Consider the following 18,154-nt stretch of genomic DNA (forward strand, 5'->3'; position numbering starts at 1 on the left):
ATACTTAGAAAAATTGGCACTTGCATTGATAAGCGCCGCTAGGAAGCTAAAACCGTATTTTCAATGTCACCCTATATGTGTACTAACAACTTACCCACTTCATAATGTTTTGCATAAGCCGAGCTATCAGACTGATTGGCCAAATGGACCGTCAAACTCAGTGGGTACGATATCGAATATCAACCTTGAACGACCATCAAGTCTCAAATTATTTCAGACTTCGTGGCTGATTTCACGCCAACCCTCGTACCCGAAGTCAAGAAGGAACTCTTGTTAAAATCAGGTACATAATTAGGGGTGTGGACCCTTTTCACCGACGGCTCCTCGAATGTGAAGGGGTCTGGCTAGGCATCATTTTGAAACTGCCCAGGGGCAACACTATTTGATAATCTATCAAAATTTCTAAGCTGACTAACAATGAGGCCGAATACAAGGCCATGATTGTAGGTCTAGAACTAGCTAAAATCATGGGGGCGGAAATCATTGAAGCCGAGTGCGATTCTATGCTGGTAGTAAAACAAGTAAACAAAACCTTCGAGGTTTGAGAGGATAGAATGCAAAGGTATTTGGACAAGCTACATGTGACTTTGCACCGTTTAAAGAATAGACCTTGCAACACGTACCTCGCAAGCAGAACAGCGAAGCCGATGCTCTTGCAAATTTGGGGTCATCAGTCGAGGACGATGAAATCAGCTCGGGGATTGTCATTCAACTCTCGATATTAGTGATCGAAGAAGGTCACACTGAGATAAACTCCACAAGCTTAACTTGGTATTGGAGGAATAAATATATTGAGTACTTGAAAAATGAAAAGCTCCCATCTAACCCTAAAGAATCAAGGGCCCCACGGACAAAAGCTGCTCGATTCACATTGGCTGAAGGTGGAACATTGTATAGGAGGACGTTCGACGAACCATTAGCAGTATGTTTGGGACCAGGGGATACCGATTATGTTCTACGAGAAATCCATAAAGGTACTTGTGGGAACCACTCCGGTGCGGAATCACTAGTTCACAAAATCATCAGAGCAGGATACTATTGGGATAGTATGGAAAAAGACGCTAAGGAGTTTGTTCAAAAATACAATAAATGCCAAAGGTATGCACTAATGATCCATCAGCCCGGGGAACAACTTCATTCGGTCCTATCCCCATGGCCATTCATGAAATAGGGGATGGATATCGTCGTCCCTTTGCCATCGGCTCCAGGTAAAGCTAAATTCATTTTGTTTATGACTGACTACTTTTATAAATGAGTGGAAGCACATGCCTTTGATAAAGTCATAGAAAAATAAGTTATAGACTTCATCTGGGATCACATCATATGCCGATTCGGGATACCTGCAGAAATCGTATGCGACAATAGAAAGCAATTGATCGACAACAAGGTAACGAAGTTTCTCGAAGAACATAAAATAAAAAGGATCTTATCAATACCATATCATCCAAGTGGAAATGGACAGGCTGAGTCGACGAACAAAGCTATCATTTAGAATCTAAAGAAAAGATTGAACAACACCAAGGGAAAATGGAGAGAAATTCTACCCGAGGTCCTTTGGGCATATCGAACAGCATCGAAGTCCAGTACTGGGGCAACCCCGTTCTCCTTAGTATATGGCTCCGAAGCCTTGATTCCAGTCGATGTCGGTAAACCTAGCGCCATATTTTGACATACAACGAAAGAATCAAATCACGAGGCTATGAATACTAGCCTCGAACTATTGGATGAAAAATGAGAAGCCGCACTCGTTTAGATGGCCGCACAAAAACAAAGAATCGAGATATATTATAATAGAAGAACCAACCTCCACCACTTCAAAATTGGGGACTTAGTCTTAAGAAAAGTCACCATCAACACTCGAGACCCTAATGAAGGAAAACTCGGCCCTAATTAGGAAGGACCCTATCAAGTCCTCGATATCGTTGGGAATGGATCTTACAAACTTGGCACAACGGAGGGCGAAACATTGCTAAAAAATTGGAATATATCACTCCTCAAACGGTAATATTGCTAAGGTATGACTTTCTCCTTTTCCATTTGTATTTGATACTGACTTATGGCAGGTGTTCGATCAAAGATGTCGAGAAGCTCTTCAACACGAGGACCTTAGGTTTTAAAGCACGTGTTGCACTCTTTTCCCTTGGATCGATTTTTATCCCAAATGGATTTTTCCGGCGAGGTTTTTAACGAGGCAACAATTATATGTGCTACCTGGGGACAATTCAACAGTATCTGAGGCTTCTCTACATTCAACCTCGAATACTAGGGGCATCACCCTAGGATGATTTATTTTTACCGGAAAATATTTCGTGTCAAAAGGGCCTCGATAGGGAAACTTTGTGATGTTTTAAGCGTCAATACCACACAAGAGGGGGTGATTTGTATGGTACCCAATTTTTGCTTAACTGAACTATAGAAGGACCCGGTTCTTCTAGGTGTTCCAACTACTACTGTTTGCGGAATAATAAATACAGAAAATAAAGAATACATAGATTTTTATGTGGAAAACACCTGGCTCAAAAGGTGAAAAATCACGACCTACTACTCAGTAGGATTTTCCCAAACTTCCACTAAAATTACTAAGCCAAAACAGCATTTACAAAAAATCTTTGTAAACCTAAGGATTAACTCTAATCTTGTTGTAGCACACAACCTCAACTGTTGCGACAATTTCAAGTTAACTCTTAACTCGAACACTCTAGGTACCTAATACAATTGCTTCTATGAAAGCTAAAAGGTACAATGTAAAATCACCTACTACAATTGAACTAGAATAAAAGATAGACACATGGAACTGGTTCTTCTATCTCGTTCAAATAGCTTCAGGATTGCACACTCAAATCACACATAAATTGCTTGCAAAATTGCCTTGCTCTTTTGCTCTCAATTTAAGTTTAACTTTTGTTTATGTGCATTACCTGTAAAAGAGAACGACACTAACATTTAATTGGTTAGTAATTAGAGTTTGACTGGGATTCAATTGCTACTGTTATATCGTAGAAGAGTTCATGGTAATCTCAAACTCTAACACTATCTTCTTCCTAAACTGTGTTCTTTTCATGTAAGGAGTCTTTCTCTCCTTATCCAATATGCAATCTTTTCGATCAAATCAGGAGATATTGCTTCTTGATTAGTTAGATTTATCTTCTTCACGTGCATCTCCCATGTATAGGTTGATCATGACTATGCTTCACAAGATGGATCTGGTCCATGTCTGAGTTCTTTTGTCAATCTTCAAAACTTCACCTGTTCTCGGGCCAACGAATTCTCCCTTGTCATCAAGCACCTGGTTAATTATGTTATAAATATCACTTAATTCAGAATGTGTAAAGCACTATCTCTTCCCCCTTTTGGCATCATCGTAAAGTTGCATACAAAGTGTGATTCCCGGATTTTAATAAGTACTCATGGCCACTGGGGCAACTGCAAGTGCATTCATGGTTTAATCATCAGTAATCAAGCAAATATATTTAAACTATCAAGGAAAGATTAACATAGAACAAGAGCAAAAACAGTAGATATCATTGATAGAGGATATGTTGCTACCACAATCCACAACCAGAAAACAAAAAAAACATTTAAACCTTGAGCAAAAAGATAGAAAAATCCCTAATCCGGGTCACTGAAGGTACTAGAAAGCTATAATTCCTAAAGGCTTGGGGGAGCTAGAGGGTTGGTTTTGGGCTTGGAGAAGATTCAGCATATTATGAAGAATTCCATCATTCTTCTCTTTTTCCTTGGCAAGCTCAGTTCTGAGAGCATCCCTCTCAGATTCCACCTCTGCCACACGAGCCCTGAGCCTAGCTATCTCAGTATCCTTGGCTTCATATTCCTGAACAAGAGCCCTGACTTTACTGTTGATAGGAGTCTTCTTGGATGAACCGGGTTCATTTGGGATGGCATTGACCAAATAGTCACAAGCAATCAGAGTGTTAATGCCAAAGTGATCCTTGCTTGAATCCATTTCCCATTTCTTCAAAGGAACATTACATCTATCCAGAATCGTAGTCAGAATAAAGCCATAAGGGGGAGCATGAACCTTGATCCATTGATGACCCTGTCCAGCAGCTTGATGATGAAGGCATGCCAATTAATTTGCTTTCCACTTTCCAAGCACTCCATAAGAACTAGGTCCATGTAATTTGCAATATGCCTTTTCTCCTGACTGGGCAGTAGGCACTTATTGACAAATTCAAACAAGAACTTGTGCTGAGGCCTCATTTCACTTTTCTGAACAGCCCTAGCCTCATTCACATCTTCAACATCACAGAACCTCCTGGTAATGTCAAGGGCAGTAGGAAGGGAGTCCAGACAAGGCCACCTTTGCCTTATATAGTCATCAAACCCTTCAGAGGGTATATCAAGGATCTATCCCAGTTTTTCTGCATCAAAGGACACTTGAACTCCTTTCACCAAGCTCTTGACCTTGCCATCCTTAACCTTTGCATTTGCCATGAACTTGATGATCTCATTCCTGGCTAGCCTACCATCCACCTGAAGGACCATGTCCTTCCATCCCTGAGCAGCTAAGGCATCCACCAGTCTCATCATTCCTGGTTCCACCAAGTCTTTTAGCAGTCTACCCTTCAAAATCTTTCTTTTGCCAAACATTGAAAGCTTGTCTTGTTCACCATCAGACTTATCTTCTTCTTCTTCTGCACTCCATTCCTCATCTTCAGAAATTCTTACTTGTTTACTTTTTACTGCAGACCTTGTCCTTTTGGCTAATGAAGGTTCAGTAGCCTCAGACATAGAGGAAGACTTCTAGGAAGAAGTCTTGGACTTTTTGGGCTTGGGGGTCTGAACCTACACTGTTTAACCTTCCTCTTGATGGTTCTGTTCCATCTCCTCAACCTCCATAGCGTCTGAGGACTCTGCAACCTTGCCTTTTCCTTTAGCCAGTTTTTTCTTCCTACTCTCAGCTAGAGCCTTTTGAAGATCACTCTCACTCTGCTTCACCCTACTTCTTGTAGCTCTTCCCTTTGGCAATGAAATTTCAGTAGTTGTTGGGGATGAAACCTTTCTTTTCTTGGATGGTTTAGGAGCACTGGGGGCTTTTGGTGTGGGATTTCTTCGTTTCTTAGGATCATAACTTGCCCCAACCTTTTTCAATAGGTCAGCTAGGGTCTCTTCAGTAGATGAACCAGGTTCATCTCTTTGTGTGCTTAGATGAACTAACCCTTCAGCAGCTTCACCAGAACCACTTCCCCCTGACTTCTTGCCACTCTCTTCTACTTCTTATTTTTCAACCCCATAGATAGCAGGCACAGAAAACTCAGCAGTGGGTGAATGATCAACCACTCTTTTCCCATTTCCCCTCTCTTCACCATATGCACCCTCTCTCTCTTTTTCTTTTTCAGATTTCTTTACCTCCACTCCTTTGTAACTCAGGTAATTCTACATCCTTAACAGGCCCAACCAGAACAAATCTAGTTTTTAGATTTTTAGACAAAGAAGAACTTACCTTAGAAGGGGACTCTTGATCCTTTTCAGAGTCAGAAGACCTAGGTACTTCCCCCTCACTGGAGGATTTGTATGACTTAGAATCAGAGTTGGAGTCAGAGTCTTGGACCTGGCTTGCCTTTAATTTCTCATTTAATTTCTTTTTGAGAGCCTCAGATGCTACTATTTTACGAGCAAGCATTTTTACCCTTCTCAGCTTGGGTTTGGGAGATGTACTGGATGAAGGAGGGGTAGATGCATCAGAGGGAGTGGGTTGTGGTGGAGTTCCAGGATTGTCTTGTGGATTTGTCATGATCGCTGGTTTCTTATGAGAATTGGCGATTTAGAATTTTGGAGAAGAAAGCAAATGAAAGTGAAGATGGAGATGGCAGGAGGTACTGATGTTTATTTAAACAAAAATACACATTTAATGTATAACGACAACTTTAGCAGTGGTAAATTAGAGGTCTAATCAACCTGAAATTGCAGGTTTGAATGATCGGTTAAGCTTCCCTAAATTTTAGGCAATTTTTGTGGTTTAGAGTTCTAAGGCAGACGGAACTGGTTCAACGCTAACAGATAGAATTTTCTAAGGAATTGAATCAATTGTAGGACTTCTGCATGATTTAAATATTTATCTTTCTAATTGAGCAGAGTATAGAAAGCATACCTTAGCTTTCAAATGAACCCATACTGATGAACTAGGTTCTTCATTTTGAATTCTCCTGAACATGCCTCAATTTGCCACAATAGAAAATTTTGTAAGAGATCAGTGAGTCATATTAACACATATCACAGGAGTATACTAATTACAGTATGAAGCTGAGTAAAAATTAATCTAGATATTTACACAAGTTCAGATTTCCTATCCAATATTTTTTTCAATTTTTTTTTCATTTTGCATTCTGAGCTGGTCCTATTAGGTGATCTTAATCATTCCTAATTCCAAGTTCCTCTAAAAGTTTTCTCTACTCAGTGCTTTAGTGAAGATGTCAGCAATTTGTTTATCAGTAGCACAGAATTCTATAGAAATCAATCATTTCTCATAGTTATCTCTTAAGAAGTGGTATCTAACATCTATGTGCTTAGTCCTCTTATGATGAACATGGTTCTTTGTCATACTTATAGCACTAGTGTTATCACAGAAGATATGAATGCAACCAACTTCAATGCCAAAATCTACCAGCAGCTGTTTGATCCACAACAAGAGGCAGAAGTAACATATTCAGCCTCAACAGTGGATAAAGCCATTGAATTTTGCTTTTTAGTGGCCCATGATACAAGACATGAACTAAGAAAATGAGCCATACCTGAGGTGATTTTCCTAACCACAAGGAAACTTGCATAATCAACATCAGCATACCCTACTAGATTGAAATTACTACCTTTAGGGTACCAAAGACATAAATCAGTAGTGCCTTTCAAATATCTCAGTATCCTCTTGACAACAGTCAAGTGAGATTCCTTTGGATTAACCTGAAAGCGAGCACAAAGTCCTACACTAAAAACTATGTCAGGTCTGTTAGCAGTTAGATGCAAAAGTGAACCAATCACACCCCTACACAACTTCTGATCAATTGATGAACCAGGTTCATCTATGTCTAATTTAGTGGCAGTTGCAATTGGGGTGTCTATTTCCTTTGATTCATCCATTTTAAACTTTTTGATCAGTTCCTTTGCATATTTCTGTTGATGGATCATGGTTCCATTTGGACTTTGTTTGATCTGTAAGCCTAAGAAAAAGTTAAGCTCGCCCATCATACTCATTTCAAACTCACTCCCCATTAATTTGGCAAAATCCTTACTTAGTTTGTCAGTGGTTTCCCCGAAAACTATGTCATCAACATATATTTGTACCACAAGAAGATCCTTACCTTTTTCCCTCAAGAATAGAGTACTATCAATTTTATCTCTTTTGTAGCCATGCTCAAGCAGGAATTTGGACAATCATTCATACCATATTGTAGGAGCCTGCTTGAGTCCATAGAGAGCCTTGTCTAATTTGTACACATGTTCAGGACACTCCTTACTTTCAAACCCTGGAGGTTGTTTAACAAACACTTCTTCTTTTAGGTAGCCATTCAGGAAGGCACTCTTGACATCCATCTGATGAAGGGTGAATTCCATGTGTGCTGCAAAAGCTATGAGAAGTCTTTTTGCCTCCAGTCTTGCAACTGGAGCAAAAGTCTCATCATAATCTATACCCTCCCTTGGACCACCAGTCTTAACTTGTTTCTTATAACTGTTCCATCTTCATCAAGTTTGCTTTTGAAGACCCATTTTGTGCCAATCATTGATCTATCCTTGGGTCTTGGAACTAGATGCCAAACTTTACTTCTCTCGAACTGATTGACTTCATCTTGCGTTGCATTTACCCAGTCTGCATTCTACAAAGCCTCAACAAAATTTTTAGGTTCAATAAGAGATAGGAAAGCATCAAAATCACACAGATTCTTTAATTGTGATCTAGTATTGACTCCAGAGGTTGGATCAGTAATTATGTTCTCAATAGGATGAGAACTTTGATACTTGTGAGGTTTCACAACCAACTTATTTTTGCTTGATGCTTCTCCCATGTTCTGCTGCTGAGGAACAGGGTCATGAATAGGTTCCTTTAAGGGATTGGTATCAGTTCCTCTTTGATCAGTTCCCCATATCAGGTTGCCCTGGATGGAAGAACCTTTTCCATCACATGTTCCTTCTTTTGGAGCCACTTTAGCTTGAGCTGAGACTTCACTCAAATCCTTTACCAGCCCAATAACTTCATCTTCATGTTCTTGTCTCTTAGAAAGATTGTTAGTTTCATCAAACACTACATGTACACTTTTTTCTACACACAAAGTTCTTTTATTAAACACTTTATATGCTTTGCTATGTGAAGAATATCCCAAGAATACTCCCTCATCACTTCTGGGATCAAACTTACCTAGGGAGTCCTTTCTATTATTGTGCACAAAGCACTTGCATCCAAATGCCCTAAGATGGGATATATTTGGTTTTCTCCCTTTAAGTAACTCATAGGGAGTCTTCTCTACAAGAGGTCTAGTCATGCATCTATTTATGATATAGCATGCAATATTGACAGCCTCTGCCCAGAACCTATGAGGCAGTTTACTAGAAAGAAGCATAGTCCTAGCCATATCTTCAAGAGTCCTATTCTTCCTTTTAACTACTCTATTTTGTTGAGGAGTCCTATGGGCAGAGAAGTTATGATCTATACCATGATCATCACAAAATTTAGCAAACTTAGCATTTACAAATTCAGTTCCATGATCGGACCTGATGGATGCAAGTTGATTACCTAGTTGTTTCTGAGTTTTTCTAACAAAGGCAGTAAACATGTCAAATGCTTCATCCTTAGATGTTAAGAATAGTACCCAGGTAAACCTAGAATAATCATCAACAAGTACCATCACATATTTCTTGCCACCTCTGCTCAATGTTCTTATTGGACCACAAAGATCCATATGAACCAGTTCCAACGTCCTGGTCGTGCTTACCATTTTCTTGCTTTTAAAAGATGATCTTACCTGCTTCCCCCTTGCACATGTCTCACAAACTTTGTCTTCCTTGAACTTGATGTTAGGTAACCCTATCACCAAGTCCTTGGAGACTAATTTATTGAGTTGATTCAGACTTGCATGACCAAGTCTTTTGTGCCATAGGAGGGGATCATTGTCCAACACGCTCAAGCAAGTGAGTTCATTTTCAGAAAGAGTGGACAAATCTACAATGTAAATATTGTTAACTCTTTTTCCCTGCAAATAATCTTGTCAGTGGTAAGGTTAATCACAAAGCATTTGGTAAAGCTAAATGCTACAAGGTTACCTTTGTCACACAGTTGTGATACACTGATTAGGGTATATTTCAAGCTATCTATCAAGTAGACATTTTCAATGGAGTGTGAGTCTGTCTTACCTACCTTTCCAACCCCAATAATCTCACCTTTATTCCCATTTCCAAAGGAGATATTACCTTCTTTTAAGTCCTCAAGTGAAAGGAACTGGTTCTTGCTTCCAGTCATATATTTTGAGCAGCCATCATCCGTGTACCATATTTGGCTACTTCCCTTCACTTGGACCTGCAAAAAGAAATCAGAGGTTAGTCTTAGGAACCCAAACTAGTTTGAGTCCCTTTCTATAGGCAAAGGGATAAATCAAATTCCTTTTAGCCCACCCAGGCAGCCTATTTTTTTCTTGAACAAAAGCTTTGTTCTTTTGACTGGTCTTTTCTTTTGCATTACATTCATTTTTGTAATGACCAGTCTTACCACAGTGTGTGCAGATTTTGTTTTCAGGAAGAGTGAGGTACTTGCTCTTGGGGTCCCACTTAGGTGCTTGTGCCCCATAGCCAAGTCCTCTCTTGTTGCTACTATGATGTTCTTGTAGCCAGGATAGAGCATCAGAAGCCTTATTCCATTTGCAAGTTCTGTCTAGTTCATGCTTTACCTTCCCTAGGTCTTCTTTTAAGACTCTTATCTGCTCATCCGTCCTGTACAACTCATCCTTTATTTTTCCTAGGTTTTCTTCTAAGGTGAGATGTGTGTGATGAGCTTTCTTCTTACCTGTTCCTAATTTTAATTTTAAATTATCAGACCTAAGTTCTAGGACACTGGTGTCAAGTTCAAGAACCTGGTTCTTAAACTCAGCATTTTTTACTGACACTCTCATTAGCCCTAGATTCTAGATTTTTGCACTTGGCTTTTAAGATCACACACTCCCTAGACAGCTCTTCCTTTTCATTATTAATTATTTCAGACTCATCGATGAAGTCTAGCAATAATTCAGACAACCTTTCTTTAGACAGAAATTTAATCTTGTCTTTAAGATGAAGGACACTTACCTCTTGTTCATCATCTGATTCTCCGATGGCTATAAGTGCTTGTTTATCTCCAGCTTCATCTTCTGAATCCTCATCTGATGTTTCTCCCTAAGCAGCAACCATAGCCTTTGTTGATCCTTTGTTCCTTTTGGGTTGAACCTGTTCCTTCATTCAGCATTTTCTTTCTTCCATTCAATTTCCCATTGAGGACAGTTCTTGATCATGTGATCAGTCTTGCAACATTTTTAACAACCCTCGTTGGTCTGTTTCTCAGGAGCCCTTGGTTTGTTGAAGGTTGTACCTCTTGAAGAACCCTTTCCTCTCATTAGGTACTTTTTGAAATCCCTTGTGATCATGGCTATTTCATTATCCTCCAAATCTGCACCTTCAGTTATTTTGAGAGCCAGACTCCTCTCCTTCTTGGGTGCATCCATTTTCATAGTTTGCCTTCTCAATTCATAAGCAGTGAGGCTTCCAATAAGTTCATCCAACTTGAGAGTAGCAATGTTTTTTAATTCTAGAATAGTAGTGATTTTGCTTTCCCAAGCCACTGGTAAGACCCTTGTCAAGATTTTCTCAACCTTGTCTTCTTCAAGGATAATTCTCCCAAGAGATTTAAGTTCATTTGTTAGTGTTGTGAACCTTGTGTACATCTTCTGGATAGTTTCTCCTTCCTTCATAGTGAAATTCTCATATTGAGAATATAGCAGTGTTCCTCTTGATCTCTTTACTTGAGGAGTTCCTTCATGAGCCACTTATAAAGTGTCCCATATCTCCTTAGCAGTGGTACAACTTTGAATCCTGTTGTACTCGTCTGGACCCAGTCCACACACAAGGCATTTTTTGGCCTTATCATTCTTCTCCCATTTCTTCAAGTCTTCAGCAGTGCAGTCAGCTCTTGTCTTTGGCACATCCACTCCTTCAGCATTCTTCTTTGTAGTCGCCAGGGGACCATTAGTGACTATGTCCTAGAGTTCATAGTCTTCTCCTATGATATGATCTCTCATCCCGTTCTTCCACCAAGAATAGTACTGACCATTAAAGAGTGAAGGCCTAGCAGTGGATTGCCCTTCCCAGTTTCTAGGTGGTGCACTTATCTTGATCTTTTCCTAAGGTGTTAACCTCTTCAAGGATAACCCGCTCTGATACCAATTGATGTTTTAAGCGTCAATACCACACAAGAGGGGGGTGATTTGTGTGGTACCTAATTTTTGCTTAACTGAACTATAGAAGGACCTGGTTCTTTTAGGTGTTCCAACTACTACTGTTTGCGGAATAATAAATACATAAAATAAAGAACACAGAGATTTTTACGTGGAAAACACCTGGCTCAAAGGTGAAAAAACCACGACCTACTACTCAGTAGTATTTTCCCGAAGTTTCACTAAAATCACTGCGCCAAAACAACATTTACAAAATCTCTTTGTAAACCTAAGGATTAACTCTAATCCCGTTGTAGCACATAGCCTCAATTGTTGCGACAACTTCAAGTTAACTCTTAACTTGAACACTCTAGGTACCTAATACAATTGCTTCTATGAAAGCTAAAAGGTATAATGTAAAATCACCCACTACAGTTGAACTAGAATAAAAGCTATACATATGAAACTGGTTCTTCTATCTCGTTCAAGTAGCTTCAAGATTGCAGACTCAAATCATATATAAATTGCTTGCAAAATTGGCTTGCTCTTTTGCTCTCAATTTAAGTTTAACTTCTGGTTATGTGCATTACCTGTAAAAGAGAACAACATTGACATTTAATAGGTTAGTAATCAGATCTTGACTGGGATTCAATTGCTACTCTTCTATCGTAGAAGAGTTCATGGTGATCTCAGACTCTAACACTATCTTCTTCCTAAATTGTGTTCTCTTCATGTAAGGAGTTTTTCTCTCCTTATCCAATATGCAATCTTTTCGATCAGATCAGGAGATACTGCTTCTTGATCAGTTAGATTTATCTCCTTCACGTGCATCTCACATGTATAGGTTGATCGTGATTGTGCTTCTCAAGATGGACCTGGTCTATGTCTGAGTTCTTTTGTCAATCTTCAAAACTTCACATGTTCTTGGGCCAACACTTTGTAATGGGCCAAACGGTCGAACGAACCGTGTCCATATAGATTAATCGAGCCCCAATGACAAAACATGCACGCATGTATAAATTATTCAAAGAAGCATTATTCCTTATCAAATATCTTATCCCTCAAAGAAAATTTTCTACTATACAAGCTCCATGCTTATGTTTTTGTGAAAAATGGATCAAGGTCTGAATACAACTATACCTCGAACGGTAAATGGCTCAAAGGCCAAGTATAAATACATCTCGAACGGCCAACCCCCTTACTCGGGGACTGCCGTTGAAAATCAACATGTTCGAATTATCTAAGACCTCAAAGAGGCACCCCTCTATTTGTAGGCCAAGGCCATCATTCTCGGGGACTAACACTTTGAACAAGTTTGAAGTATTGATGGGAAAGTAAGACAAAGAGTCACACCCAAAGGCTACAGCCAAACTAATGCGGCTCGGAGACATCCGAACCCAACAATAAAAACATGTCTTCGAATTCTCCAAAAACCGTTTAAAAAAGGCTACCCTCGGCAAAAAATCAAAGGGCTTTGATAAAATCAGCCCTCGAAAAACCTTAAGAGGTATCGAATTATTCAAATACAAACTTGTGCTAAGGCACAAAAAACAAAGGGGTTTCGATCAACACTAAACCCTCAAAAAACCCAATGGGTACAAAAAAAATATACATGCTAAGGCATAAGAAAATTTTACTAAGTCTTGGAGCCGAAAGAGGGAAAAAATAGCTAACCTTTGGAGGCCATATCAGCCCAAGGGCCAACACATTTTGAGTTCGAGAACACGTTCTCACTCGATTCGAACCTAAGGGTCCCTCTATCCCGAATTCAAATAGGAACCTACTCGACTAAAAGATCGAGGATCCTGTGTCGTTCAAAACAAACCTAAGGGTCTTTTCGCTTCGAATTCAGGTTTTCATTCAAATTCGACTACAAAAGCAGTATTATTATTGTTGCTTCGATCAAGTCATTTAGAACCAAAACCTCGAACATATTGTTGAAACATAAAAATGTGCTAAAATTGTACAAGGCACGAAACATGTTTGAAGACAAAATTTGAGGAGGCGTTCTTTATATATATATGGGCAAAAATATACACAAGGGACCAACAAGGGCCTTACAAAAGAGAAAAGGAAAAATAAAATCCTAACTTTGCCCGGGGCTGATTTCTCCCTCGGGGGGTGATCTACCCCAACCCTGTGCTACTGCAAAGTAGCAAAAGTGGTCGAAACTGCTTTTACCCGAGAAGGTCGGGATCGATTTCCACAGGGAACTAGAGATTGGAGTTGAGTTTCTATCTAAATTGGAGTTGCGTAGTTGTTCCTAAATGCACTTCTAAACATAGTTGGTTTTGATATTACTTCTAATTTTATACTACTAAGATGCTAAATTAGGCTACGTTAAGCTAAGAGTAAACTATTGAAGGTTGTCTAAATAGTTAAAAGGCACTAGGGAAGTGACTTTGTCCTAGGTGGGTAATTGACGGATTCTCGAGTCTAAGGCTAGATTGTCATACTTGGGGATTACGATATAACCATTGCACGATACTGCTCACTCTACACCTCTCGATAGTTCGAGTGATTTTCCCAAATTGACTTTCTCAAGACCAATTAGGTATGATAATTTGTGCAAGCAATAGAGGTTCAAGTCGGGTATTACTATCTCTAGGTTTAACTCTTTAATTGGGGCTATCAATCTCTTGAATACGCCCCAATTCCTTGTTAGACCAATTTCATAGACTTAGACTCTCTTTCTCAAGAAGAGCCAAAGTCAACTAGGCATAAACTAGTGTTTGCAACCACTAATTTAATATTTAAACCATAAATTAGTCCAAATATCAAACACTCATAGACATTCAAGCCTTAAAACACAAAACCCATCTATTACCCACACTAGGGTTGAGCCACAACCCTAGCTGGTGGGTCTAGCTACTCATAATTTTAGAAGAAAACAAAGAAATAGATGAAGAAAAACCCATAATATTTAATTACTAGATAAAACTTGAAGATTCAATGATGAAACTAATGTAAAATTACTCAAAATGGTAAAAGAGCACTATTCACGAGCGCATTTGTTGTCTAGAATACAACTGATAACCTAAAAATGGGGAAAAAACTATTTATACTAGGTTGAAAATTCTAGACAAAAATACCTCTGCGGGGCTAGTGCGGACCGCACAAAATCGAGTGCGGCCGCACTAAGGCTCTTGGCTGAAACAATCTGCTCTCTGAAGTTGGCCACCGCAGGCCGCACAAAATGCACCGCGGCCGCGGTGGCTTCTATTGCGGTCCGCACAAAATGGACCGCGGACCGCATTGGCAATGTTCCTCCAACTTGGCACCTCTTTGAACTTGGGCTTTGCGGACCGCGCAAAATCGAGTGCGGCCGCAATGAAGTCAATGTAGTCCGCATGAAATGTTTTGCGGCTGCATTGCTTGGCTGCCTGAAATGATCACTCTCTCAACCTCCTCTTTGCGGACCGCACAGAATGGTGTGCGGCTGCACTAGTTCTTAGTACTTGTGCATGTTTTACTCCTTTTTGAGCTGGTTTTGATGAATTGTCACCTTGTTGACCAAATCCTGCAATCAAGTACAACATGTGAGCCTTTGGGACTATTTTGTACATATTTCTAAACAAAACTTAAGCAAGAATGAGTGTAAAATGCATCATAAACCCTAGTTATCAGGGGGAGCTTCCCCTTCGGGCCCCTCGCCGCTATCAGACCTGTCCTGGATGCCTTCATCATCATTGTCATCATCGGAGGAGGAAAGCAACCAAGCATCAGCTTCAAGCACCTTAGCTTGAGCTATCTCTTTAGAGAGGTCAAAACCTCGAGCATGGATTTCCTCAAGGGTATCCCTCCGAGATTGGCACTTGGCCAGATCAGTACTCCACCGCGCTCGATCGGCAGCCTCCCTCAGCTAAGCCTAGGCAGCCTCGGCATTAGCCAGGTACACGGCTATGGACTTGTAAGCTAAGACCTTCGCCTTTTCGACCTCCGCCTTGGCCTCAACAAGCTCGGCCTCGAACTCTTCGATCCTTTTGGCTTGGGCTGAGCTCTTCTCTTTAGTACTCCGAAGTTGAACTTCTGCTGATGACAGCCACACCAAGGCAACATCTTTCTCCGCAGCTAGGCGGTCCATGTTCTCTTTCCACCTATTGCTGTCAACTTTAACTTGATCCACTTCCCCCCGGAGCAACTCGATCCTTTCAATCTTTTGCTGCAACTGAGACATCGAAGTGTTAGCCTCCACTCTTGGGTCAAGCCCATATGTTCTCAAAAGGACATTTACCTATTCGTCCAGCTCGACCTCTTCCTTACGAGCCTGGGCCAAGTCTGCTCTAAGATCCCTGAGCTCTTCATCCTTTTGACCGCAAAGGAGCCTCAAAGCATTCTTCTCCTCCGAGGTCTTCTGGAGCTCGACCTTGCATTAGCTTAGGTCGGCCCGAGACTTGTTAAAATCCTATATAAGAAGAAAGATATAAGTTAGGTTAAAGGCAGAAGAAGGAAAGGAAAATTGAAACAATGGGGATTAGAACTTGCTCGAGATAAAAGGTGTTAGGACTCTTCAAAGAGGGAAGACGCATCATTGAGATCAGCGACATTATCGACCCTGGTAAAACAATCCCGAAAGGGGTCTATAGAGCCCGAACATCCCTTATAGTCTCCTTGGAAAAGGCTAGTAAAGCAGAAGAGTGACCTACTGTCACAACCCCGAGCGAATCGCTCAGGGTGCTCTATTCAGCCCTATGGGTCTTAGAACCAGCCCCTCCGGTATGTTCGTTGATGGCCGAGGGATAACCTCAACCTCAGACAATTCGGGGGTTTTGACCGAATTTTTCTTCGAGGCCTCCTCATCACGAGGCTGAGTCTCGACAATCACCTTCGGCTTGGAAGGCGTGGCGGCCTCGATCAGTTTCCTTACTCGAACCACCAGCGCCGAGTCATCGCCCTCATCTTCCTCTTCTTCTTCCCCCAGCTGGCGGGCCGACTCTATAGTCAGAGGGATGACATTTCTCCTGTGTCATCAAGCTAGAGCCTTTTTAGGTTGTGGCTCCTCGAATTTCGAGACCCTTTTCCTCTTGTTGTCTTTCCCGACTTCGGAATCGGGGACTCGACCTCTTACTCAGGCGGGAATGGCCTCATTTCAGCAACATCTCTGAGGCCTGCATAAAAGGGAGTCAAGTATAAATAAAAAAAAAACGTTACAGAAAAAGGCATCGAAAGCATACAGGATAAGCTTACCATGATTCTTGGCTTCCCATCATCCCCTTGCCAAGTCACGCCAACAACGCTCGGCATGGGAGAAAGCCGAGGCCAACTTTCGAACCCAATCTTCAAGATCGGGGACCGCGTGAGGCATCCAGGCAACCGCTGCATAACAAATGAAAGTATTACATAAAGAAAAAAATAGAGTACGAAGACTAATGGGTAATACATTACTTACAATCGGGGTTCCACTTCTCGGAGAATGGCAGTTTCTCCTCTAGGATGAGGTTGCATGTCCTTACTCGCACAAACCGACTCATCCAACCTCGATCCTTATCCTCATCGATGCTCGCGAAAAAGGCCTTCGTCGCTCGGCGTTGGAGCTTGATCAACCCTCGAAAAAGCTGAGGTCGATATAACCGTATAAGTGGTAGAGAGTGAACTCTAGCCCCTCGGCCTTGCTGGAAAAGAAGCGGAGCATGATCACTATATGCCAGAATGAGGGGTGAACCTGGCCGAGGGTGACCTGGTACCTTTTGCAAAAGTCGACAATGACTGGGTCGAGAGGACCCAATGTGAAGGGGTAAGCGTAGACACTTAGAAAACCCTCCACATAGGTGGTAATGCTATCTTCAGGAGCATGGATTTGTACCACGACCTCAGCCCCCAGTTACAGTCTCTCTTCACAGCCTCGAGATGGCCTATCGTTATCGAACAGATGTATCTCGACACGTGTTCACATCGGCCAGGGATCGATGGAATGTTCTCGACTTTGAAGTTGGATTTTAAGACACAAGGGCCGGGAACATACTCGTGAGGGAGCCGTTCCACCGACATTTTGTCACCAGCCGACTGGGAAGAAGAGGAAGAAGCTTTATCCTTTTGTAGGATGGTCTTGGAGGTTTTCGCCATTGATTAAGGTAGAAGGAAGCGGAAAGAGGTGAAATTTGGTATTTTTGGTACTAACTAAGTTGACTCAATGAATGGTGAAAGAGAAGAGATGGAGAGAGTAAGAAACTTAGAAAACTTGGTGGAGGTGAAAGTAAAATTTTGATTCAACCAAAGAGTCTGTATTTATAGATTCACGGCGACGGTTCGGTGTTGCTAGTGGCCGACTGTCCACTGGAAAGCATTAATGATTTGGGGAACTGTACCAACGGGACGTTTCGGTCACCTCGATCGCTTACGTTACGGGGATGACATTATTATCAAGGTCTCCAGAAAATCGAGGCTCAAGTTATTTCTTATCATTTTACTCTAAGAAACGAGGAGACTATCTGTATACGGTAGAAATCGGGGCTACCTGGTTTCATTCTTTGGTCGAGATAGGAATGTCACGTCAAAGAGCTAGGACGTCGAGTCCGGACCGAGGTAGACATCGATTGCGACAAGAAAAAGGTAGACTTTGAGTGACATTGGCATAGCTTGATAATAGAAAAGGAGAGATATCCATGATTGGTCGAGAGTCGTGGCGTGAATCTCGGAACGGATCAATCTACAACAGTTAATTAGATGTTAATATGGTTTCCTACTATAATTAGAAGTGTACCTTATTTAGGACTCCTCTATTATATAAAGAGGGATCCCATTCATTTGTA

The 18,154-nt window shown here is 41.0% G+C and overlaps 2 protein-coding genes across 2 annotated transcripts; both read right to left on the bottom strand.

Annotated features, from left to right (window-relative positions):
• Positions 1 to 4,815: 4,815 nt before the first annotated feature.
• On the bottom strand, positions 4,816 to 5,755 carry LOC138878053 (uncharacterized). The gene is made up of 2 exons (XM_070157710.1): positions 5,371 to 5,755; positions 4,816 to 5,234 (listed from the first exon to the last, which is right to left on the bottom strand). Exons 1-2 carry the CDS (start codon positions 5,753 to 5,755, stop codon positions 4,816 to 4,818), a joined length of 804 nt encoding a protein of 267 aa, XP_070013811.1.
• Positions 5,756 to 6,621: 866 nt separating this feature from the next.
• Positions 6,622 to 7,227, bottom strand: LOC138878054 (uncharacterized mitochondrial protein AtMg00810-like). The gene has a single exon (XM_070157711.1). The coding sequence runs from the start codon at positions 7,225 to 7,227 to the stop codon at positions 6,622 to 6,624; it is 606 nt and encodes a 201-aa protein (XP_070013812.1).
• Positions 7,228 to 18,154: the final 10,927 nt, after the last annotated feature.

The sequence above is a fragment of the Nicotiana sylvestris genome, chromosome 9, assembly GCF_000393655.2.
Source record: "Nicotiana sylvestris chromosome 9, ASM39365v2, whole genome shotgun sequence".
Classification (NCBI taxonomy): domain Eukaryota; kingdom Viridiplantae; phylum Streptophyta; class Magnoliopsida; order Solanales; family Solanaceae; genus Nicotiana; species Nicotiana sylvestris.

Bases quoted from the DNA above. Each gene is read 5' to 3' on its own strand.
- LOC138878054 (XM_070157711.1), bottom strand. From the start codon at position 7,227: ATGGGGAGTGAGTTTGAAATGAGTATGATGGGCGAGCTTAACTTTTTC.
- LOC138878053 (XM_070157710.1), bottom strand. From the start codon at position 5,755: ATGACAAATCCACAAGACAATCCTGGAACTCCACCACAACCCACTCCC. The intron at 5,235-5,370 runs GTAAAGAAATCT...AAAAATAAGAAG, and splicing joins TGAGTTACAAAGGAGTGGAG to TAGAAGAGAGTGGCAAGAAG.